The 25,315-nt window shown below is 61.7% G+C and overlaps 1 protein-coding gene across 6 annotated transcripts in view; it reads right to left on the reverse strand.

The window, feature by feature from the left end:
- EP400 (E1A binding protein p400) overlaps positions 1-25,315 on the reverse strand; it is a 73,102-nt gene that overhangs the window by 41,602 nt on the left and 6,185 nt on the right. For 2 of the 6 annotated variants that reach the window (XM_036014422.1, XM_036014424.1), the window contains exons 2-10: positions 17,974-19,309; positions 7,333-7,423; positions 4,758-5,140; positions 2,938-3,231; positions 2,035-2,220; positions 1,658-1,798; positions 1,160-1,238; positions 414-463; positions 25-82 (exon numbers count right to left, since the gene is read on the reverse strand). In XM_036014422.1, the coding sequence (XP_035870315.1) occupies positions 25-82; positions 414-463; positions 1,160-1,238; positions 1,658-1,798; positions 2,035-2,220; positions 2,938-3,231; positions 4,758-5,140; positions 7,333-7,423; positions 17,974-19,275 (2,584 nt within the window). In that variant the 5' untranslated portion in view covers positions 19,276-19,309. Of the gene's footprint in view, positions 1-24; positions 83-413; positions 464-1,159; positions 1,239-1,657; positions 1,799-2,034; positions 2,221-2,937; positions 3,232-4,757; positions 5,141-5,669; positions 5,778-7,332; positions 7,424-16,418; positions 16,530-17,973; positions 19,310-25,315 lie in introns of all 6 variants that reach the window. The other 4 variants (XM_036014419.1, XM_036014421.1, XM_036014420.1 and 1 more) reach the window with 4 other exon arrangements.

Genomic DNA, 25,315 nt, shown 5'->3' on the forward strand with positions numbered 1-25,315 from the left:
CCAGCACAGGGCACCAGGACAGACCTTCGTCGTCAGTGAGGGACACGCTGGCTTTCCGCTTCCTTCCGGGTGCTCCCGAGCCCTGAAACAGAGCGAGCCCTGCACACACACGACCCGCAGGCCCCGGGGTGCCCGGCCGCGGAACCTGTCTGACGCGCCCCTCAGAGGGTGCAGGGGCCGAGACGAGCCTGCCGCCCGCGGGCCTCTGGTGCCGGGACAGGCCCTGGCAGAGCAGGAAGCGCCCCGGGAGCCCAGCGCCACGGAGAACCGCGCTCCCCCAGGGCAGGCGGGTGCTGCCGTGGAAGGGAGTACCGCCTGTCACCTCCAGGGGCTCCAGGTGAAAACGGGCTTCTCCGCACAGACCGGCTCACGCCGCTCCCCCTCGCACCCAGCGGGGACGGCCCTGCACTCACCAGAGCACTTTCCGGCAGCGCATCCGGTCCCTTGGGCCTCGGGTCCTTCCCTAGAGACAGGGAGCACGGTCCGCCTCACCATGGCTGCGGGGGGGCACCCCTCGCACACGTCGAGGGTGTCTGACACCTCCGCTGAGGAGACGGTGAGTCCCACCCCCCGGTGGGTGACCAGGGCAGCCACGCGGGGCCATCCGCACAGCCGCCCCGGCCGGTGCACGGCCGGCAGCCCTCAGCCCTCGGCACAGAGACGTCTCCGGTCCGGAGAGGGCAGATGCAGGACCCATCGGTCTCCCAGCTCGGTGACGTCGGCAGGGGCCACCTCTCCACCTCCGCTTCCTCGCCAGTGAAACGGGGGTCGTCGTGCCCCCTCCGCCCGTCCCTTGCCACTGGCAGCTGCCGCGTGGTGCGGCAAGGAAGTGCCCCGGCCACTCACAGGGGCTCCTCGGGGCGCACGCCGCCGGGAGCCCACCCCCCGCCCAGGGACTGGACAAAGGGGCAGGCTCAGGCCTCAGTCCTGGGAGCACCCCGGAGCTGGTCAAGCCCAAAACTGACTCAACCAGCAAATCTCGAAAGGACGAAAATACACACTAGGGCGGTGGCACCGAGGCCGTTGGGCACCACGGGGTCGTGCGCGGCTGCTGGGCAAACAGCCTCCCGGGGGAGCCCCAGTGTCGCCAGGCCCGGGGAGCACAGGGCTGGGACGAAACCCAGTCGGAGAAAGATGAGGCTTTTCGGAAGTGTCATACCTTTCCTGGAAGCTTTCTGTAAATGTAAGGCCTTCTTTCTTTTCTCTTCTAATTCCACTTGTAGTTTTATTTCCACGACCTGAAGGCAGGAGTGGGACACAGAAGCGTGTGACTGAGGAGTGAGCCAGGCAGCTCTCGGACGTGCGGCGACGGGAACCCCCTCTCCCAGGCGGGCGGGGGGCCCAGTGACTCACTACCTCACCGCACCTGCCTGGCCGGCGCCATCAGGTGCCAAGGTCCGAATTTTGGGAAGAGGGAGTGGGAGCCACCGCTCTGAAGAGAAGCTCCCTTAGGGACCCCCGCCCCAGAGCCGTGCAACAGTCTCTTGGGCAGCGGCCGACACACAGCACAGGCAGCAGCCACGCGGGCCCACACGTAGCCAGAAGCAGAGCAGGAGCCCCCCCTTTCAAGCAGCCTTCTCGGGGACACTGCAGGCTCCGCCTCACCGCCAGCCCCGACGGCCTAGGTCGCAGGACCCTGGTAAAAGGTCACGTTTACCTGCTCAATATTCGACCAGAAATACTCTATTTCTCTGGCAGTTGAGGCAGCGATCCGCCGCAATCGGTTCTGCTCCTCCCGCTTCCCCCTCTCTTCGCGGAGCTTCTTTTCTTCGTGGTGACGTGCCACCGTCCTGACGAGCTGGCAGGGAAGAGGTGGGGAGGCCCCGTGTTAGTCGGTGCGGCGCCGCCGCACTCCGAGAAAGGCACGGGAGTCTCTTCCACGCGTGCTCAGCCCGGGACGACCCCGTCTCAGCGAGACGCGGCCCCGTGCGCCCTGAGGGCCATCCGAGGCTAGGCGGGGAGACACGCAGCCCACGGCGTGAGCCCCCAGCACCTTCCAGGGGCCCTGCCGGTGGCAGGGCCCGGCTCACCCACCTTCTTGGCCGCAGCCACCTTCCACCGCCGCTCCTGGGCGAAGTCGGTGGCCATCCACTGCATCTCCTCCAGCAGGTAGTCCCAGTGTGCGCGGGGGCGCGGGGCCTCCTGCAGCTTCGGCAGCCGCCTCAGGGACCACAGGCCTTCCTTCCTCAGCTCGGCCGTCCGCTGGTGGACCTGGTTTTCCTGCGGGGAGGGGCGGGCAGCACGCGGCTGAGCACCGCACCCCGCCACCTCGGACCCCACGCTGCGAGACCTGCTGCCTGGCGGTCTCAGCGGCAAAGGCTGAGACCCGGACACGCAGTCGGGAGGAGCCGGCAGACGACTGTCCGGAGCCTCGGAGGCCGAAGCAACAGGCCTGCCGTCCCAGAGCCACGGCCAAGGCTCATGCTCACACTCACGAGGGAAGAAGCACAGGCCTGGCATCTGCTGCGGCCCCACCGGGAAGGCGGGGACACCAAACGAGGCCGGCCCCGCGCTCCTGGCTATGCCAGGGACCCACCAGGGACGGGCGGGCTGGGCCTGTCGGGGCCCACCTGCTTCGCTGCTTCTTGCAGCGCCTCTAACGAAGCTGAATGGAGTGACTGCCGAGGCCCCCAACGAGCAGCAAGAGCCATCGGCTGGGCCACAACTCTCACCGAAACAGGGGCCCTGAGCACTGTCCCCCAGACTGCGACACACGCCACCTCCCGGCACCCCCCTCCACAGCTGGTGACGACAGCAGCACGGGAGAGACTCCACAGGACTTCCCCTCCCCAGCACAGGGCACACGACCGGTGTCAGCTGTGCCCCCCACCACAAAGCACACCACCTGTGCTCGCTGCCGGGCGAGCAGCTGCCAGCCGCGGTGTCCCGAGAGGGGAGAGGCTGCGTGTCGCAGGCCGGAAGGAGCCAGCCCCTCACCAGTGCCATCTGCTCCGCCAGCTTGTCCTGGGAGCCGTCCTGGGGCGCGGCCGCACTCTGAGCCGGGCTCTGTGGCTTGGAGGGGGCCGACACGGCTGCCCCTGGGGACCGGGAGGTCACTGGGGACAGCGACTTGTTGGCTGTGGAGGAGGGTCTGCTCACGGGCGAGGCCCGTGCGGGTGCGGGTCCTGGGCCCGAGACGCTGCCAGGAGCGACGGACGAGGTGCAGGAGGTGGGCGGGGGCCGGCTGCAGGGCTGCACGGGGTCTGCGGGTGGTCTCGCGGACGTCACCGTCTGGCAGGTGGAAAACAGCGGCAGGTGAGGACAGCGACGGCCCCTCCCCAGAGCAGCGTGCATGAGCGCACAACCCACGCTGCCGGCCGAGCTCCGCCCCGCACGGCCACGCGGACCCCACCGCAGACATGCACGTGCCTGTCCTCTCGTCTCAGACCTTTCCTCTTCCTGCCTTTCCCAGCCTCTCTCTCGTGTTTGACGAACTGTTCAGTTCCATCATCGCGCCGGCCACCCCAATCAAGAACTACCAGAGGCTCATCGCGCCCCTTCCCTGTGGAGGGCGAGCCGCACCGAGCAGCCCTCCCGTGGCCTGCAGGCGGCAGGAGAGAGCCCCGTCCGTGGGGCAGGGACCGAGGCCCAGCAAGGGGGCCCACCCCCGCTGCAGGTGCAGGTTAGCCCGTCAGGAGGGAAGTGGGGCGGCGGGCAGTGTGGCGGGCCAGGTGCTGCCGCAGCCTGGGAGGCCACGGTCGGCAGGTGCAAGACACAGCAGGTTCACAGCCCAGGCCGCGCATTTCCCAGCGTGGGGCTTGTCTCTGCGTGCGAAGCAACCGCCTCCTGCTGGGGTCGGCTGCGGAGCCTACAGCCCGGGACCCTCCCTCTCTCTGCCCTGGGGACAGACAGCCGGACGGCCGGCCCCACGCTGAAGAGGGCAGGTTCCTGCCGGTTCTGCGAGAGCCTTCTTGATGGCCACGTTCTTGGCCGGTCCCTCGGCCCGGCAGGCGGCGGCGCCAGGAGAGGCTGCCCTCCTGCCTGCCTGCCTGTGGGCTCCTGCCCTGCCCAGCTCGGGGACACAGCCTCAGCGCGCACCTGCACGGCCAGGGCAGCGGGTCGCAGTGCCTCGTCACGGGCCGCGACACACGGCCTCACTGGCCGGGGGCTTCTGCGCAGGTGAGTGGGGCCGTGAGGACCCCGCCTCCCAGGGCCACCGGGCGGGAGGCGCATGAGAACGCTGACCGTGTGCCCACCACACCACCTGACACCTGGTCGGTGGCTCTGACTGTTCTAGAAGGTCAAGCTCTGCCATGAGTCTCAAGAAGCCAGAAAGAGCTCAACCGAAAGCCCAGGAAAGGCCCTGTCGGTGGGGGTGAAGGGGCCCTCCGGAGCGGCTCCGCACACTCGCTGTTGTTACGACCCCTGGACGGGGGTCTGCAGAGCACAGGGCCTGGTGGAGGGGAGGGGTGCCCGGGGGGGGGGGCACCTAGAAGGCGGCTCAGAGCAGCCCCGCCACCCCCAGCCTCGTCTCTGCCCCGGTCACACAGGCTCTTGCCCTGCAACCTCCGCCACGGTCGGCACGTCGAGTGGGGCAGTGGCCACGAGGCCCTCTGCACGGCTCCCTGCTCAGGTGCAGCTTTTCTGACGAGTCGGTAGTGACAACTGTGGCCGTGGACTCACCCACTGTACCAACAAGTCACCTCTCGCTGAGGCACCCGACCGTGGAGAGTGTGGGCAGAGAGCAGCGTGCGCACCCTCCCGTCGCACCTTCCACCCACGCCCCCTCCCCCCCCGCAGCCCGAGGCCCAGGGTACCTGCGGCTGGGACGGCGGCAGAGGGGCCTGCATCTGCACCTTCCCGGGCCCCGGGCTGAGCAGGGCCGGCTGTGCGGGCTGCGAAAGCACAGGCAGCTGGCCGGCGGGGGGTGTCGGCAGGGGGGCGCTGGGCTGCTGGGCCTTCGCAGGGACGTGCAGCTGTGTCGGTGGCTCCCCCATGGGTGGCTGCGGCGGGAACTGCAGTGCGGGCGGCAGGGGCACGGCTGGGAGGCCAGCCGGGGGCAGCCTGCCAGGCAGCGGCGGTGGCGGCGTGTGCAGGCTGGCGGCGTTCTGCACCGGAGGCCCGGTGGACGGGTCGTACTGCTGCTGGCTCTGCTTCTGTCCGGCCAGCTGGGCAGCCTGGGGGGCGGGAGGCATCCCTCCTGCAAGACAGCGAAGGCCCCACCGGTACTGACTCGGGAGCTCGGAAGTGCCAACCGTGAGCCAGACGTCACCCCCAGGGCTCGTCACAGACCCGTCCCCCTGAACCACCGCACATGCACACGGGACGCTTCCCTGCCGGGGGAGCTGAGCTGCATCAGATCCGATGTTATGACTGAGCACATACAGAAGGACAGAAGGAGCTGGACCTCTGCAAGTTAGCACCAAGCAGGAGAGCATCGAATGACCACAGGGGCTCCTACCGTGGCAGCAACCACAAAAGCGCAGAGTGGAGCCCGGAGAGAAGCCCGAGGACAAGGACGAGGGTGGCTCGTGACAGGGACAAGAACTAGCCTCTGGTGGGGGGGGGTCTCCATGCTGTGCTAACCGAGGCTCGAGAACACCCCACTTTCGGGAGCCGCGCCAAGTGCGCCGGCTTGACTGCGGGCGCCTCCGTCTGCCGTAGGCCCTAGACCTCCCTGCTCTCTGTCCTTCTGAGCTACAGGGGCCGGTTCTGGCACTGGGGCTTACCTTGAGCTGTCGGCATTAACTGCTGGAGAGGGACTCCTGCATTCACCCCTGGGTGCTGGAAAACTACCCCTTGGTGACCCACTTCAAGTCGAGGTCGCTTAGACTGCTCTAGAATAATTTTCAGAAAAGGTGCAGTTTGATGTAAGATAAAACCACAGAAGTTGTAGAAAAAACATGTGTGTTTTCATAGTATTCGAACAGGGGGACCTTGCTATGCATGAACCAATATCCAGAAGCCATAAAAGGTAAGACTGATAAATATTTCTTTTCATTAGAAATTTACAAGTATAAGGAAAAGCTTTTTAAAAAGGCAAAGGACAAGGGACAACCTAAGCGACAATATTTGCAACACACACGACGGGCACGTGGCCGGTTTACTCAGCCTCCAGGAAGCTTCTACGGTGACAGGCAAAGCACGGAACCAGACAGACAACACGGGCAAAGGGAACCGGCTTGCAGAGGGACAGAGCCACGAAAGGTTAATTCACAGGGAAAGGTGCTGAGCGACCACACCAAAATTAACTCCCTATCGGAGCAAGAGATTTAATATTCACCCATCCGACCCACAAAGGTCAAAAGACTGGTCATAGTAAAATGGCCCAAACGTGTGAGGAGCAGGAGGGGTCGGCGGGAGTGGACAGCGGCCCAGCCCTCTGGGGGCGGCCGAGCACGGCCAGCAGGTACATGCACAGCTGCTGGCCTGGCAGCTTCGTTTCCGGAGTTTTTCCTTACCACACGCCGACAAGTGTGGTGGAAAAGACGTCGGACTAGTGTTCGACCCTGCGTGGGTCACCACAGAGGGCAGGTGGTCAAGACAAATGAACACTGACCACGGTCTGAAGACCAGAGGAGGAACCCCCTGCACAACGGGCCCCTACGCAGCCATGACACAGCACACGGCCCGTGAATGGAAAAGGTGGCCTAGTGAGTCAGCATCAGAGACAACAGTGCAGTCCTGCCTGGTGTGGCTCAGTGGACTGAGTGCTGGCCTATAGACCAAAAGGTCGCCAGTTCAATTCCTGGTCAGAGCACATGCCTGGGTTACGGGCCAGGTCTCCAGCTGGGGGCGTGCAAGAGCCAACCAACTGATGATCTCCTCCCTCTCCTCCTCCCTCCTTCCCCTCTCTATAAACTAAAATCTTAAAAAAGAGGGAAAAAGACAGCAGTGCCCGTGTGATCACAGTGGAAGGCTTTGAGAATGACACGTGTCATGAAGCCTGTGTGGACAGAGCGCACGTCACCAGCAGCCACCTCTGTGGGTAGGACGGGGCGGGAAATGCCGACCCAGAGGCGGGTTAGGTGACACCTTCTGAACTGTCTGAAACTCTCGTCTGAAACGTATCACGTCTGTGACGCGAGGGGAACAACCGGGCTGAGAGGACCACCGGCAGAGCAGAGGGCCGACCCGCGGCCGCTCCCCGGGGACGCGAGGAGCCCGCAGGGGCACCGAGGACAGCAGCACACGCGCCCGCTCCACCGGCGAGCGGGGGCCTCTGGCGCCGCGCAGGCTCACAGAAGCGCTGCCCACAAGGACAACTGGCTTTCTGAGTGCAGACAAGTCGGGCTCGCTCCTCAGCCCCCACGCTCTGGACACCTGGGGTCCCTGGGCAGTGGGCCCCACCGAGCAGCGAGGAGCACGCGGGCTCCTGGGCCCGGGACGTACCTGCTGGGGGCCCTGCCGGCTGCCTCTTAAAGGGGTCCGTTTCTGCTGCACTTCCAGCCCCTGCCACCAGGGTCCCTGCGAGGGCTTGCTGCTGAAAAACAATGGAAGCATCAGGCTTGGGTCATTCGAGTGCGTTGCAACAACAGATAAAACCACCACAACGGCCCCAACCACTGACCTCACTCCTCTTTAGCAAGAATTATCTACCAATGTACTTAAATACACATGTGCAATGCATGTTTCTACACAGTAAATAATTCAAAGTTCTAACTTACCTCTGGAAGCAAGAAAGGACTTGTAAAAGGCCCATCGTTCTGGCTCTAAAAGGAACTGCAGACCAGAGCGGGCCCACAGCCCTCCCGGCGGGAGCCGGCCTGTGCACGGCACACGGGCGGGCGCTGAGGGGCAGGAGTCCGAGACGGACTCCCGCTCAGCCTCCCTGGCCAGTCTCCCCGCCTGTCACCGCTCACCCCCAAAACAAAAGCTGAACAATGAAAAGAAAGACTGCAACTGTTTTCCTACAGGAAAATGACACTAACACCCCAGTCAACAAGCCTGATTCACCTGAATCTCAAAGCGGTGCCTGGGCAGGCGGCGCCCTGCCTGGCACACGCGGTGTGTGAAACAGGGTCACTGAGCTCCTGGCGCTGACTGTCTGAGTGAGAAGCCGCTGGCTGAGCGGCACCTGCACCTCCCTCAGCCACACCGCCCCCGCAGCGGCACTTGAACCGCCAAGGGTGATGTCCCACGGCTGCAAATGGCTCGTTCTCTATCCCACGACAACCACTCTACTTAGCGAGGCATTTTAAATGCAAAAGTCGCAGCTGCCTAAACGGAGTCACTGTTCCATGTGGGGCCGCTGGCCCTGCAGCCTGAGGAGGGGACAGGACACAGCCGGCTGCAGCTGGGCTGCGGGCCGCCGCCTCCCCTGGGGACAGGCTCAGAGTGCCTGGGGGGAGCAAGCACCCAGTCCCATTTACGGAGGACGGGGGACAGGGAAGGAGGGAGGGAGGGAGGGAAGGGCAGAGGATAAGAATGAGTTGAAAAACAGATGATATGTGAGCAGTGGTTACCTCTGGGGAGAGAATTACAAGGAGTTTACCATCTGCGTGTGTGTGAACTTTCGCGAGTCTCCCAGACACTCCACGGTGCACACGCACTACTCACACAATCAGAAAAAGGTTCTGAATAAAGAAACCGAGGAAGGGCTCTGTACCCAGTAGCAGCCAGGCACGTCCCACTGGACCACACGCACTCCAGACGCACAAACGCCCGCTCCAGAGGGAGCGGACACCCCGCCGCGGGGGCGGACGTGGCGCCCACGGCCCGGGCCGGGCGGCAGCGGCTCTGCCTTCACAGCGAGGACACGCGGGCCCGTCTGTGCCCCGGGGACCGGCTTGGCCCGGCACCCAGCCTCCCGTCTGCGAGCACCGGGGCAGTGCAGGCGGCCAGCAGCGAGGAGGGGACGCTCTGCGAAGCCAGGCCGGACCCGGGGGCGGGGCCACGGCCTCTGGCACCTCGCAGACACAGAGGCCCCGCGCAGCGCGGGTCTCCCCGCCCGGCGGCGGCGGCTGGGGGACAAGAGCAGCGCGCACCTCCCGGGCTCCCTGCAGCCTCCAGTCGCAGCGCTGGAGACCCACGCCAACGGCACTCGGAAACACGGCCACGAGAAGACATGAGCCGCCCGCGGAAAACCACGGAGGGGCACAAGCCGACTGCACGCAGCCGGGAACCTCGGCGAGCACTTGCCAGCGGCTCTGAGGAGAACGCCTGGGACAGAAGGACAACAGGCCGCCTCAAAGGACAGAGATAACGAGCTGTTCAGACAGGACCCCCAGCGGCGACCCCAGGACTGAGACCTGCAGCAGGAGAAATGAAAGATGCACCGGAGGGCTGAGCAGCAGCGAGAGGGAGCAGGGCAGCGAGCGGGAGCAGGGCCCAGGCCGGGGGCACCCTGGGGCCGCGGCCACCAGCACGGCATGTGCTGCTGGGCGGGTCCGGGCGGGGGGCTGCGGTGGCCGCCACCTCACGCTACTTCCTGCGCGCTGGTGCTGGAAGACGGAGACCCTGTGAGAGATGAGAGGCTGGACTTCGCTGGTCAGACACACTGGGGGGAAGGCCGGCCTCCCTGCTCCTGACCTCTGCCCTGCCCCCGCCCCGGTTCTCAGGACCACCTTCAGTTTCTCTTACACCACGTTCACGACTACTCCATCAGGAAACGCGCTGTGGGCTTTAAAATACAACTTGACTGTAACTACCAACCACGTCCCAGAACTGAAAGAAGAAGAAGAAATTCTCACAGAGAAAAGGGAAACCCATGAACAGGAACTGAACTGGGGCTGCTGCCCCGTTACGAGGACATCAGGGCAGGGTCTGCCCACCGAGGTCAGGAGGGCTCCCGGGGGCCGGGACAGGGGCCGAGGAAAGAGCACTGGAAGGACTGGGGGAGATGCGGGCGGGCACGCCCCCTCGGCGACGAGACCCGGGCTCCCGAGGGCTGCAGGGCCAGTGGCCGGGGCCGAGCTTCTGCCGATCCGAGCAAGCAGACCAAGCGCACACGCGGGGAGGGGGACTGCCAGCCCACGGACCGGACTCGAGGCTGGATGACCCAGGCGGGCCCAGGGGACAGAGGGGAAGCACTTCCCCCTGAACGTGTGTGTGTCCACTGGAACAAGGTGTGCCGCCACGTCACCCTGCAAACCTTCACCTACACGCAGCCATGTACGAGCACGCGTGTCAGAAGGAAGGACAATGGTCGAGGCAGGGTCACAGAACTACGAGTACTCATTTTCTCTAATGTCAGAATCGTTAAAAAAACAATCTCCAGTGAGGACGGCTTTTCAGACCTAAGTAACTGCGACAAAAAGTGTTCCTCTGCACACGGTAACCACACTCCAGAAGGCCCCTCGAACCTGGGAAGCAGAAAGAGGGCGATCCTCTCGGTTCATCTCCAGAGCTGAACCGGCAACAGACCAGCTCGTAACAGAAACCCCGTGACTGGTGCGCACACCACAACTCACCCGGAGACTGCGCCTTAGGCTCTCCGGAGGACACCCAGCCGTGCGGCCAGGCCCCACTCCCACTGGCAGTGCTGGCGTGTTCCGAGCGACACTGCCAGCCGATCGCTGAGTGACCCCCGAGGGCACGCACCAGCCGCAGACTCCCCACCCACTGCCGCTGCTCCGGAGCATTAACCAGCTAGAGCAGACGGAACCCCAAACTAGAACGGTGGGGCGAGCGAGCCCCAGTCCCTCAAAGCGGCGCAGTGCTGGGAGCCGCCGGAGCGAGCCCTCCGGTGAGAGACGGGCAGACAGCGTGCGGCCTGAGGCGCGGGGTGAGCGCTGTGCCTCCCAGCACCCACGCCACGTGACACAGGCGCCTGCAGCACGGCCGCTAGGGCCGTCTTCTCTGACAGAAGCGGCAAACGTGGGGGCGTGCGCCCCGCCACACACGGCACCGCTGCCCTCGCCAGGCGCCCCAGGGCCCGTGGAAGCACACGAGGGCCGTGCACGCCCCACATGGGGCCCCCTGGATCCACTCCCGGGGGTTCACGCATCCATGTGCACTGGTCAGTGTGGAAGTTCTACATACAACAGGCTGTGAATTAGAGAACGCAGGCTGGGGTTTTCCTAAAAGAAAACGAGGGGTGTTCCTCCTTTCGACCCCCCCCTGAGACTCCCCGTCCCCATCTCCTGAGACACCCACGCGAGTTCACGGGGGAACCTGCAACTCACAGGGAGACTCTCAGCTCTCCTTTCCGCCCCCTAAAGACCTTTCACCACGACCCGCGTCCTACACACACACACGACACTAACACAGGCATGCGGTGCGGAAGCACAGGCACGCAGTGCGGAAGCACAGGAGAGGTTGATCTGGGCTCCGAGGGACGCGGCTGTTCGCCGAACACTCCCGCTCCCTCTCTGCTGGGAGCTCCTCCCAGTTCCAACGCTGAGGGCGCGTGGGAAGCCTTGTCTGCACGGCTGAAGGCGGCAGCCACGCGGGGCCCACCCGCGGGGTCGTCCCCGGGCTCAGCAAACCACTTGCCGCTGAGCCTCACGCGCCCGCACGCCCCAGCCCCGCAGGGCATCGGTCGGCTCCGCTTCCTGGGGACTGGGGAGCTGTCCCTGACCAGCTCTGCACCCGTCTTCTCCCGGAAGCCCAGGGCTGGCACCGGGGACACCAGCTCTCACTCGGGGCCCTGAGCCCTGACTGGCAGCCCGTCGGCACCCCCTGTGACGGGCGCGTGACTGCGGGCCTGTGGGGCTGCCAGCGGACATTCCGTTCTTTCCAGCTCGGGGCTCCCACAGACAGTGCTGCCGGGAACGCCACCGTTCTCGGCTCTGGCGCACAAACCCGGGAGTGCCCTGAGAGCACCTGCCGGTCCAAGGGTCGGCCCACACTCCCCTCCTCCACGCTCCCCCAGCAGGGGCAGTGGAGGGGCACCCCCCTCCCACCAGTCACATCAGATTCTACCCAGTGTAGCTCCCAGCCCTCTGGTGAGTGTGACGGGGGGTCACTGTGGAGACTGCACACCTGCGTCAGCCTGCAGGCCCTCCTTGCGTCCACCACCCGGGTCCCAGTGCCAATCCCTACCAGTGTGGCCCCATGCCCACCCGTGTGGTGCGCTCCTCTGCGCACGCCCAGGGGAGGTGCCCAAGAGTCAACCCTCAGACAGTCTCTGAGTTAGCAACTCTCGTCCTCCCTCGTATCAAGTTCTCAAGAGCAGTCCCTGAGCCCTGGGTTCAGATTCGTTTTTCCCACCAGCAGGAGGCGGGCTGCTTGCTCCTCATGCACAGTGGGCCTGCCCCTCTGCCCCCCGGAGGGAGGGAGGGAGGGAGGGAGAACTCCCAGGGAGAGTGCTCGGAGCGTGTCTGGGGAAGGGGAGTTGGGAGCGTGCCAGAGCCACTCTGGAGGGGCTCCAGCTGGCCACAGCACAGATCACTTGGGCACGGAGAACAGCGCAGGGCAGGGAGGCTGAGCAGCAGATGACTCGCAGGGGGCGCAAGGGGACGTGATGGAGGTGGACAGCCTGACAGGCATGCGGGTCCCACGGGCGCTCGTCCCACTCAAGATGCGTGCATTCCCTGCTCACCGACCACACCGCAGTCTGTGTGGCTCACCACGTTTGCACACCCAACAAGAAACACGTCACGATTCCACAGGAACAGGTGCAGAAACAGCACCTCACAACACTCAGCACCCACTCATGACAGATGCATCGTGGAGTTGGAGGAATTTCCTCGACCCGAGGAAGGACACCTACAAAATCTCGAGCTAACGTCGGGCCCAGCGGGAGTCGATGCTTCCCCGGCACAGGCTGGGAAGAGGGGAAGGCCTGTCCCCACCGCTCCCGCCCTGGCCTTTGCCAGTGCAACACAGCAAGAGGACGGAGAAAGCACACCGATTGGGAAAAAGTGATAGATCTTGCTTTCTTCGCAGACATGATTCTCTCTGTAGAAGAGCCCGTGAAACTACAAAAAAGCTCCTGAAACTAACGAGTGAGTTTAGCAAGGCTGCAGAATACGGGGTCAGATGATCAGCTGCACCCTGCACACCTGCAGCGAACAGCGGAGGTTTCCGCGAGAGCACCGAGCTCGACGCCGCAGAGAGGCAGGGACACCTGGGTGCGCCTCTAAGAGCGCGCCCGGGGCCGGGGGCTGGAGACCACCCCACAGGGAGGAGGGGGGGCACAGAGGCCCCGGCAGGCGGAGAGACGCACCCCGCCCCAGAACGGGGGATGCCACGCCCTCCAGGCGTTGCTCCCCACGCTGGTCGGCGGGCTCAGGGCCGTCCCCGTCAAACCCTGGCAGGGAGGGTGTGCGGACGCCAGAACGGGTAAGGAGCCAGAGCCACCGAAACAGTTTCGGAAGGACGCAGCCGAAGAGCTCCCGTGCTCCGACCCAAACCCACTGCGCAGCCCCCGCAGTCAGGGCGGCGTGGCCGCGGTGCCGGCGCAGCCGAGGAGAGGGGAGGGTCTGGAGACGGGCCCACGTGGGCGACATGCCGGCCCCTGGCACACACACACAGCCGCCTGGTGTGCTGACGTGTCCGGCACAGCCTCTTCTGCTGGGTGCTGGCTCTACCGGATATGGACGTGAGAAGAAAGGAATTCACGCTCGCCACGTCACAGGAAACTTCACTCACGTGAATCACTGAACAAAACGTAAAACACGAAACTACACCACTTCTAGAAGAAGATACAGGAGAAAATGTCTGTGACCTTGGGTTGGACAAAGTGGTTCAATATGATGTCAAAAGCATGATCCATAAAAGAAAAAAAATTTGAAAAAACAGGTACCAATATTTAACTTTTGTTCTGTAAAAACAGTGTAAGAGATAAACCATGGAACAAAAAAAATTGCAAATTTATATCTGACAAAACACATCCAGATTATTGTGCCACAATAAAACAAACGATGCAATGAAAAAGATGGGTGAAAGCCCTGGCTGATGTGGCTCGGTGGATTGAATGCCAGCCTGTGAGCCAAAGGGTCGCCAGTTCAATTCCCAGTCAGGGCACATGCCTGGGTTGTGGGCCAGGTGCCCAGTAGGGGGCGCAAAAGAGGCGACCACACACTGATGTTTCTCTCCCTGTCTCCCTCCTTTCCCTCCCTCTCTAAAAATAAATGAATAGAATCTTGAAAGAGAAGAAGAAGACGGGTGAAAGGAACAGATACTCCCCCGAAGAAGACACACCAACGCCAAATGAACACATGCAGAGGCGTTTGCCACCATTAGTTTTCAGAGCCATGCAGCTGACAGCCCCTGCACCAGCGTCAGGACGATGACGAAAGAGCCGAGCTGACCGCCTCGAGCACCGGGGGAGTGAGGACCGGCCCAGCCACTGCGGGAGAGGCGGGCGGCTTCCCAGGGAGTTGAACACACACTCCACCCAACAACCCAGCAGCCTGTCCCGCAGGCACGTGCCAGACGGAGTAAAGGCCTGTGCACGTGGCAAACTGTGCGTGGGCATTCACCGCAACTTCACCCCTAAGTGGCAAAAGCTGGAGGCAACCCAACTGTCCTTCCAAGGTGACGGGACGCCCGGGCAGCACTCGGCAAGACCAAAACAGACCGCTGGCGCGTGCAGGCACGTGGGGCCTCTCCGGTGCGCTGCGCCACCGGCAAGCAGCCAGAAGAGAGGCGACGGCAGAACGGTTCCATTACGCCTCGTCCTGGACGAGGCGGAATCACAGAGGCGCAGACAGGGAGGGGGGGGGAGGGGAGGGCGAGACCTGACCGCACTCGGGAGGCTCAGGAGGGAGCGCCCCAGGGACGGCAGCGCTCCTCTGCTCAGCGGTGGCCACACCGCTCCATGTGCCTGCCCGGACTCCCGGAACTGCGACCGGAGAGCGTCAGCGCTGCCGGTTAAGTGTGTGAGTGAGCAAATGAATAAACACTGTTCAAGACACGTCCCAGCCCACTGGTGAAAATGAAAATCCACACGCACACAAACACGTAAACCGAAAAGAACGCTTGTCACTCCAGTCGCACGCCCGCTGACACGTGTAGAAGGCACGCTGGACCCAGGGGACCCATTCTGCGATCTCTAAGGTGACGACTGATCCAGGCAAGACTCCTCAGCAGGTGCTAGAATTAATGGTCGAAAGTTTAACAGAGACTAGATATTTATACGTGGCCTCGAAGTGTCTTCCCAGATGTACTTATCATCTGCCCAAAGAAACAGAATGACCTCCCATGGAAGAGCCGTGTGGCCCAGCAGTGACAGGACACACCGGTGTCACAGCCTCTCACACGGCCCCGAGCCGGACCCCGCGTCCCTCCTGGGGAAGCTCTCTCTCAAATAGGCACGGCCCACATCAGACACCAGGCAACGTCAGACAGGCCCTGCCACAGCACACGCTGGAAGTGGCTGGCCCGGACCCCTCAGAAACGGGAAGGCCCTGAGAGACTGGGGGGCCGGCCCCGATGAAGGAAGACAAGGGACCCCCGGTACAGGAGAAACCACAGGGGACGCATCTGGAGAGGCAACAGCTGCCCGAGTGGCAGCGAGTCACCGAACTGCCTCCCGCCGGACTCTCCTGACCCGGATGCCGTGTGGCAGCCGGCCAGAGACACGCGCACCCAGGACGTGCACGCCACTCCCTCTCCAGCGGCTCCCAGGACAGGTGTGTGTGCGTGTGTACGACAGAGAGGATGAAGGTGATGCAAACGGGCAGAAAGCTGGCAACAGGGACACTTGGGTAAGGGAGGTAAGGGGAGCTCTTTGTGCAATTGCTGCAGCTTTTACATAGGTGTGAAACTGTATCAAAGTCAAAAGCAAAGGTAACATTGTAATAACTATGTATGGTGTACGAGGTGAGTGCTGGACTTACCGAGTTAGTCGCTTTGTAAGTTATATAAACGTCTAATTGCTATGTTACGCACCTAAAACTAATATGTCAACTATGGTGGAAAATTAAAAATTTATTTAAAAAAATTAAAAATATAAAATTCTTAAAACCTTATCACAGGATGAAACTGTGTTCAGAACCCAGCACAATCTACTCCAAAACTACTAGAATCAGACCTATACTTTTAGGCCCTTGGTATTATTAATGGAACACTAGGTGACTTGATTTCCAAACACGTAAAAAAAATTATTCTGCACTAACACCCATGCAGGAGCCTGAGGCCCTGATGATTTCAGAGGTTTCACAACGGAGTTTCTGCCAGCTACAGAAAATACCAAGTCATCATCTGCTTTAACCCTCCTCTTCCTGCGCCTGTCTTGCGCTGTTCTCAAGCGTACAGAGAGGACACACAGAAAGACCCACATGGAACACAGCACACGAGGCGTCCTGGCACACAGCGGACAGGGCCGTGAGGACTGGGTGGCATGCACACTACGGCTACGACTGTGGCACAGGGCAACACAAAAGTGGTGCGTTAGCTCTGGGGTGTTGTTCACTCATGCAACTTAACTGCATATATAGTTCTAGATGCGGGACGACTTCTTTATGTTTTAAAAATAAGGAATGGGCTCTGGGAAAAAAATGCTAAGAGCAAATAGTAATTGAAGGATAAACACCTGGATGAAGGGAAAGCTTGGGATGAGGCTACATTTGAGAACCATTGACAAGTACCTGAAATGGTTGCTGCTGGGATGAAAAAGCAGCAGAAACATTTGGCGGAAGCTGGGTTGCTATAGCAACGGGAGTACCAGTCTGCCCATCCTTTCCTGTCACAACCTTTACCTGAGAGGAAATATTTTGAGAAAAAAAGGCAACATGATTTTTAAGACTGCTCAAAATTGTGTTAGAATTTTACTGCTGACACCTCACTGACGTTTGGTGTTTAAAAATGGAATGTTTTTGCATCGAACCTGTGAAGGGACGATGGACCAATTTCAGGCAGATTTATAACATGACAACCTAACTCAGCTGCAAACCGTGCAGGAACTCTGGTTTCCGGCACAGGTGCAGCGCCCTGAGACTGCACAGCCTCGCATTGTAGCAGTGGGGATGGCAGGCAGTCTCGGGAGCACAGGCGGGACCGCCGCCCAGGCAGTCTGCACGGCAGCCACTGCCTCGCCTCCACGTGCAGGTGGGCACGGAGGAGGTGGACTTCGACGGAAGTCGTGACAAGGGACTTACTGTTCTTCATGAGCACGGATACGGGGACTGAGCTGCAGACACCACCAGTGCACGAACATGAAAGGAACTCAAGTTCACTATTTCAGAGGTGACATCCTCAAAGTAACCATGTAACCTTTGAGAAAGTAAAAATGGTCCATCCCGGAAAGGGTGTTAGAAAACACAAAATGGCACAGCCACACAGATACGCCCATGAACATCGAGGAGGACAGCTGAGCACAGAGACCAGCTTCTGTCCACCGAGGCTGGTTTCTGTGCAGGGACAGAGTGACAGAGGTGTCAGTCACGTCAGCCACCTCCTGGAACGACGTCAGCCGCACCGACAGTGCACACTACACGACACAGAGGCGCACGCACAGGGCAGGACAGCCCGCGTCCCTCTCGCTCTGCTGGGGCCAGCTGCTGCTCGGGGAGTGCACAGAAATGGGCTGGAATCGCAGTGGTGTCGAGAAATCTCAATTCGGGCATTTACTAAGCACCCGTTCCAGGCACCCCAAAATTTCACTATTTAAAAAAGACTCCATCTTAAATATCCCTCATAGCTGTTTGTCCAAGTGTGAGTTTGAAAAATAATCTCAAATCTAAGACTACATCTAAAACGTCTCAGTTTTTGCCGTAACTGTATTCTGATCATGAAGACACTGTGCCAACACTGATACTGACTTACGTTTAAACCCCTTGTTTAAGCTCCACATTTGTGGAGCTGCGGTGGGTGCGCCTGCACAGGTGAAACGTGCAAACTGGAGAACCAGGCCAGAGGCGTGAGCCTGGGGCTTCAGCGCCGCCAGCGCGCCCCCAGCAGACCCGGGCGGGCTGCAGCCCGCAGGTCGCCTCTCCACCAGGGCGGAGCCCTTGCTCTCAGGGAAGGCGCCTGCGTCAGCACCTGCCCCCAACTGCCACGGCCGTCCTCCCCCCCAGGAAGGAGACAGCAAGAGCCCCTTCCTGGGCGTGAGGAGCGCTGGGGCACGCAGACTCGCCTGTGCTCGCAGCTGCCTGGACTCCCCGTGCAGCACAGCCCTCTTATCGTGAAACTGCTGCTCCTCACCTCATCATTGATAACCTCAGACTTTTCTTCCTCTTCCTCCTCCTCCTCCTCTTCCTCCTCCAGGTCCAGATCATTCTGCCTAAGATAAGCTTGTAAAGGGGCGTAGTGCTTCTTCTTGAAAGCCAGGAAATCCATCATGTTCCCCTGCAGGTGTTGCAGGAAGAAGAGCTCGATCAGGTACTCCTTGAAGGCCTCCCGCAGCACCTCCATCTCCCGGTGGTGAGAGTCCAGGCACTGCTTCCGCATCTGGGCCAGCTCCGGGGAGGCCGGGGGGATCTCCTCCAGCTTCTTGGGCGCCTTCCTGCTCCCCGTGCATGAGAGCGGCAGGCTGGAGAGGCCAGGGGGCACCACGGTCCTGGAAGGGCTGCTGGGGGGCGGAGGGGACGTCATCCCGAACGCTGCCGCCCCCCCGACCCCGGGCAGCAGAGGTCGGGTCAGCGGCGGCCCCTGCAGCCCCTGCTGCTGCTGCTGCTGGACCAGCTGCCCCTGGATGATGCTGCTGATCTGGGGCGGCAGGCTGGCTGTGGTGATGTGGCTGGGGCTGGCCAGGGGCGGCAAGCCAGCCGCACCTGAGGCCGCGGGGCTCTGGGGTCCCAGGTGGTGCACAGTGCCCCCGGGCTGCGTGTGGGGCTGGGACAGTCTCCGTTCCCGAGCTGCGATGGGAGCCCCCGTGTGCTGCAGCGAGACGGGCGCTCCCTGGGCCGCCGGGGCGAGGCCCGGGCCCTCCTGGAACACGAAGTGCCCGCCCCCGGACGGGCTCAGGCTGATCTGCCTCACCAGAACACTGGCGTCCACGAAGCCGCCGGTGGGGCTGCTGCCACAGAGGCCCAGGCCGGGCCCGGGGGTGCCCGCCCGAACACTCTGCAGGCCCGGCCCCGGCCCGGGGCTGGGCTGGGTGGGGCTCTGGGTCTGCACCTGCTGGGACAGTGGCGAGGTGACCTGGATGTAGGACGGCGATCCGTGCTCAAAGCGCCTTGGCTGGGCACTGAACTGGAAGCCCGGGGAGGTGGGGCTGGGGAGCGGCAGCGGGGCCAGTGTGAGCGGGGGGTTCCCTGCCACCACCGGCCCCACATTCTGCAGGGCGAGGTTCACGTTCGGCCCGGCCGCGGGGCTCCTGCTCATGAGCTGCTGGACCTGGTACCCGGGTGACTGAGGTGCAGACGGGCTGGCCGAGGGCGCGAAGGGTGCGGCAGGGGACGGGGGCGGGTTTGGGTGGGCCTGCTGCTCCTCTTCGCTGCTGGCGAAGGCCCGGGGCCTCTGCAGCTGGTGCTGGACACTCGGAGGGCCACTGCCGTGGTGCATTATCGCCCCCCTTTTTGTCCAACTTAAAGTTCTCCTGAAAAACCAAAGTTAAAATCAAGTTACTGGGAGGCACACACAACCACCTGATCACCCCTTCTTACGAGCGCCGCTCAGCAGCACTGGAAGAGACACGTGGCGGCCCGTCCCACCGGCAGCCGGTGCGAAGGACAGCCTCACCAATCCACAGGGAGCTGCGCGCGCCGGCCCCGCAGGTGGGCTCCCTCGGCACCTGCGAGAGACGGGCCCTGCTGCGCCCAGAACCAGGGCGCGGCCTGGCAGGAGGTGTGCACAGCTACCCAGACACCCAGGAAGGTTACAGGCATCACCGCTCAAGGCCAAGCAGGACGTGACCTCAGCCTGGCACTCAGCACCGTGACCAGCGCGTGGTCTTCCGGGACACTCCTCCCAGCGCAGAGGCCTAGGATCCCGTGTTCCCACGTGCCGGAGACCGTGTGCCTGTCTCTCCCGGTGCGGGGACAGGCTGCACGTGCCAGAGCTGCAGCCAGCTCCCTCGCCAGACGGCAGTTCTCGCGAACACCTGAGCTACTTCACGGCTGCACTGCTAACCGAATGCAAACACAGGGCCCCTAGGACGTCACACCCTGTGCTCCTCAGCAAGGGCCCAGCCCGCCACAGGCGCACAGGGAGGAGACCGCCAACAAGGAAAATCTCCCAGGGGGAAGGGAATGGCCAGAGAGACCATCGTGTCCTGGAACTCTGGGAACTGGTGCAACAGCCTCCGAGGGGCCCACAGCCCCGACCCGCTCAGTCCAAAGGGCTGGAGAGGGGGTGGAGGGTCGAAGGGACCGCCCAGAAGGCTCAGCCTCCAGGACAGAAGCCATCAGCGGACAGCCGCAGGAGGCCCACTCTGAGCCGAGCAGGGGCCACGTTCCCACGTCAGACGTGGCTAGAGCCCCAGTGTCCACTGGAGAACAGGGCCCCGCACCCGCAGCCCTTCGCCCCCCCCCCCACTGTGCTGGGTCACAGGCTGGAGGAGGCCCTCTAACGGGGAGCACCCTCAGTGCGAACACACACCCTAGCCAGCTCCCCACTCACAGTGCGCACCCCCCCCCCCCGAGACCGGCAGAGGCGCGGCCGCCTGCCCAAGGCACCGCTGTCCCCCAGAGACAGCGCTCGAGGGGCACGCCTGCACTGGGAGTCGCAGAACTCACAGGGCGACCCACGCGTGGGTGTGAGTGGCCCCACCGCCCTGGGCCCCTGGTGCAACACACGTGTGCCCGGAGTCAAAACCTGAGGAAACTAGGGGGTCGGCGCACGCGGGAGCCCGCGGAGAGGCGGGTTTGCCCTGACGGCTGTCTCAAGGCCACAGGCGGCAGCAGCAAACGGGTGTGCGGGGAGAGCCAGGGCCACAGCCAGGAACAGCTCCCGCTGCCACCACCGCCTTCCGAGCAGAGCGCCCAGCCCCGGCGGCACTGGGGCGGGCACCCCCCAGCATTCCACAGTGTCCTCCATCCCCATCTCTCCCAGGACGCGACGGGGGATTGGGGGATGGGTGTGGGCGTGGAGCACAGCAGACCACCAGGGCCCGGCGGGTCGCGACCCCGAGGGCCGGCCCTTGCACGGGCCATCGCCAGGTGTCGGGAGCAGAAGGAAACGCTCGGACGCAGGAGTTCATATAACCGGGGGTGGGGGTGGAATCCTGGGGACACACTTATGACAGCTAATCGACACATTAAGAAACTTCTGAGTTCTCCCCACGAATCATTCACCAAAGTAAATGTGTTTGTTTAAGCCAACATTCCAAGTTTTATACTAAATGAAATCAAAGCAGAAAAACAAAGAACACAAAAACAAATACTTACTAAAGCTCTGAAGGGAGCTCCGCTTCCTAAACTTCAACAGGGCTATGGCCACACCACCCTGCATGTGTCCAAACTTGTCTACAAACTTAAACAGTAAAGTTGTATCTGAAAAGATGGATTTGGAGATACATAATTTAAAATGTTTAAAACTCAAAAGCGATCAAAATCAAAACCCAAGTATGTTGGGAAGAATACCTGAAGTGGCTGTAACAAAAAGTTCTTACCAGGACTATGAAAAGCACACAAAGAAATTGATAGAAAAGGGCATTAAGGACAAAAGACGAAAACACCTACTTCACCAGCTTAGAAGACACCGCCCAGCCCACTGTGCGTAACAGCCGTGTCGACGGAAGTAACTCTCTCCCAGGTGCACGGGGCCAGGTGCCAGGCAGCTCGCTCGCGCTGGCCAACGCCGCCGGCCAGCGCCCACCGGCCAGCACGGGAGGCAGAGGCAGCCAGGGCTCGAGGCCTGCGTGTGCCCACCAGGGTGGCCCCGCTCCTGTGGCGCCCCTGGAAATTTCTCGTAAGGACATTCACCTGCCTATTTTTTTTAACTGTGCATAGAAATAATCACTGAAGAACAATACAGTACAAGTAACAAATGTAACCAGAAACGCCCTAAGGTCAGGTTGTAGACGGAGACTATGTAACGAAGAGCAGAGATACTTCGGATGGATTAGGAAGTGCGAAAAGCAGGGCACCAACCGCACAACACAGCCACCACTCCGGGAAAACGGAAATCAAAGCCGTCACTGGGACAGCGCTCGCAGGCACGCTACTGACACACCCACCCCCAGGAGGTGCTCGGGACGCCCTGGACAGGCATGGCCACAGGGGTGGAGATTAGACAGGGCCTGTGGGCAGAAGGTGGGGGGCGGCTCACTCAAGAGAGGCAGGAGGGAATCTGGGGGTGAGGAACCGTTTCAAGATTTGATGTGTGATGCTGGTTACCACAGTGTGGTCACCCAAATCACCAGAACCGCACACAAAAGCGTGCACTCCGCCCTACGTAAACCCCACCTCCCCCTTTAAAGAAGCAGTGGGGTTTCTGGGGTTCCTCGCCAGCGCCCCAGATGGCACAAACCCAGCTCAGCACCTGCGCCTGCAGCTGCTCTGAGGACATCAGCAAAGGGCACCCACGTCTGGGTGCTAGGAAAACCACTCTAAGAAAGAAAGAACCCCCTGGTCTCTGGCTGGTGTAGCTCAGTGGACTGAGCGCCAGCCTGCGAACCAAAGCACCGCTGGTTCAATTCCCAGTCAGGGCACACGCCTGGGTTTCAGAACATGTCCCCAGCACGGGGTGTGCCATACACTGATGTTTCACTCTCTCTCTCTCTTCCCCCCTCTGTCTCAAAAGAAAGAAAAGAAAGAAAGTCTTCTTTAAAAAAGAAAAACAATAAATAAATAACCCCCGGGCCCTACTCTCAGTGCAGGGCCGGGGTCCCAGGGCAGGACCGCGAGTGGGGTGAAAGGCGCTGGAGACTTGCAGCAGCTCCTCCCACCGCCCTGCCCCTCCCCCTTCCCAGCATCTCCTCTTCTCTTCCCCTTCGGCAAGCAGGGAGCGCAGCTCTACCCCAAATCAGCTCCCCCTTCCCTCTGCCCTTGCATTCCCCCACCCCCAGAGCTGACCCCTGGTGGGTCTTGGGCACTTTGGGTAGTTAGTCCTACAGATAAAGACCGCTGGGCTGGATGGAAAGCAAGAGAGGAAGAGGAGGGAACAAGGGCTGGGACACTGTGCACACAGATTCAGGGCAGAGGGGCACAGGGGACAGGATGGGAATGGATGGGGGCGGAGGGCTATGAAGTGTGAGCCGGTGCATCTTCCGGTGGAAATCCCAGGACGCGGTTTGGCAGGAGGTGCACCAAGTCTTACAGCACATTCGTGCCTGCTGACCGGTAACCCAGCTCACTGAGATACCACACCAAGAAAGGTGGTATGTCCCACCATTAACATCAATAATTTGATGCATCCATGCAAAAAAATGTAATACGTAACATGTGACAGGGTACACTCTGACTTTCCTGTTACCTTTCTATGGTTTCCAAATTTGTCCTTAATTGGCAAGTGCTACAGAGCAGTGCTGGCCGCCAGCTACTCCTGGCTCTCCTGCCGGAAGCCACACAGGTGTGCGTCTCCCTGCCCTGCGGCTGGCGTGCGCACAGGCCCCGCCTTGGCGGTGAGGGGCCATGCTGACTCCCTCCTGCTTTGGTAGCACAGTGCGTTTGCACAGAACACCACCGATCGCTTCTGGGGCTTGAACCAGAACAACACATGGCAACGCCGGCTTTACTGTAGGCTGACCGACATTCACGAGAGTGCAGCTCCCACGGGGCCCTGCCGGCACGCTGAGGAAAGCACGCCACACAGAGGACCTGCTGCACAGGGAGCACAGAGACCAGGCCCAAGTGGGCACAGTGGCAAGCCGACTGCAGGGGACGCAGATGGGCCTGACGCCCGCTTGATGGAAGCCACTGACACGGCATCTGGGGTGCACCTGTTACCTGTGGTGCACCTGGTGGAACGGTGTACAGAGAAAGTGATACATCACCAAGGGGGGCTCCACACCCTCCACCTAGCGCATCCACAAACCCCACAGTTCCCTGAGTAATAAGAGCCCTACTTACACCTCTGTCCTGGCCTCCCTGCTACGCCTCCAGCCTTCCTGGCTGGTGTGGCTCAGGGGATTGAGTGCAGGCCTGCAAACCAAAGGATCACGGGTTCGATTCCCAGTGAGGGCACAGGCCTGGGCTGTGGTCCAGGTCCCCAGTAGGGCACACGAGAGGCAACCACACACTGATGTTTCTTTCCCTCTCCTTCTCCCTCCCTTCCCCTCTCTAAAAATAAAGTCTTTTTAAAAAAACCGAATATTATAATAAAAAAGGCAAAGACTGATAAAAATGATCTGAAGCACGTAAAGACAAAAGGCTGTCCATCCTTAACGTGACAAGAATTCTCACAAACCGAGAGTCAGACCACACAAGAAGAGAGGTTATGAGCGGCGGTTCTGCAGGAAACACCAAAGGTGCTCAGCCTCGGTGCGAACGGAATGCGACGCAAAGGGAGACGAGGGCCCGCTGAGCAGGCGGGCAGAGGTCCCGGCGGTGCACCCGCGCGGGCCCGGCAGGGCTGTGCGCACGCGGGGCCGCCCACTCGAGGAAGGAAAGCGAAGCCCACCACGGCCTTCTGGGGTGCAGCCTGGCGTCGCCGGTCACCGTCCCAGCGTGCACTGACCGGGGACCTCCCCTCCAGGGATCCAGTCAAGAGAGTGTGCAAGTGTCCAGGGACGGGCGCCCCAACATTCATGACACAAAGAACTGCCAACCCTGCGAACGCTCCCCTGCAGGGAGCCCAGTAAACTTGGCGCAGCCGTCCCTAGAGGCAGCCACTGAAAAACACAGGGAGATCTGTATGTATTCGCACTTGTCTCGAGTGAAACTGAACATGTGCGTAGCATGTATGCATGCATGTTCATGTGTGCTGGACAACGACATGCATGCAGACCGCCTATCCCTGCGTGTCTCTGCACGCACTAAGAGGGAGGTCCTTGCAGGGCACAGCTGTGTGCTGTGTCTGCTCTCGGAGGGGTGCCAGCAGGGCGCCTGGCCCGCCAGACATGCTCAGTGAGCACACGGCGTCAGCGAGGGGGGACAGGTGTGTTGGCGCCCCAGGCTGAGGAGACAGGGAGCACGGGGCTCAGAGACCAGTGGCGCCGTGTGGGCTGGACCGTCCCCACGTGGCCCTGAGGGGAGCGGCTGGCAGTCATGGGTGCCCCAGCCAACTCCAGACTTAAGACACAGTGTGTTGTCTGGATTATTTCAGTCAATATTTTTAAACCAGGCGACGTCACACAAAACCTCAAGTTGTCAGCTTTGTTCATCAGAAGGATCCAAGTCTGGCCACCTCCTGCCCAGCGACAAGCAGCGGGAGCTGCGCAGAGGTGACAGGCTGCCCCGCCCACTGCGGCCACCGCCGCTCACGGTGCCTCCCAGGCCACAGCCAAGGCCTAGTGCTGCTGGTTCCCAGGGAGTGGTGCTGAGCCACAGCGAAAACACATTTCGGGAAGGAGGAAGTCCATTGTCCAAAGCACATGTAGCAGCTGGGTCAGAGAGCCCCGGGCAGGCCATGGGCAATACCTGCTATGGACACTATGGACACGGGAGACCCTCGCAGAGACATCTGGCTGCATGAGCCAGAGCCAGGCCTGGCCCTCGAGACT

This window comes from Phyllostomus discolor, chromosome 13, assembly GCF_004126475.2.
Source record: "Phyllostomus discolor isolate MPI-MPIP mPhyDis1 chromosome 13, mPhyDis1.pri.v3, whole genome shotgun sequence".
Classification (NCBI taxonomy): Eukaryota; Metazoa; Chordata; class Mammalia; order Chiroptera; family Phyllostomidae; genus Phyllostomus; species Phyllostomus discolor.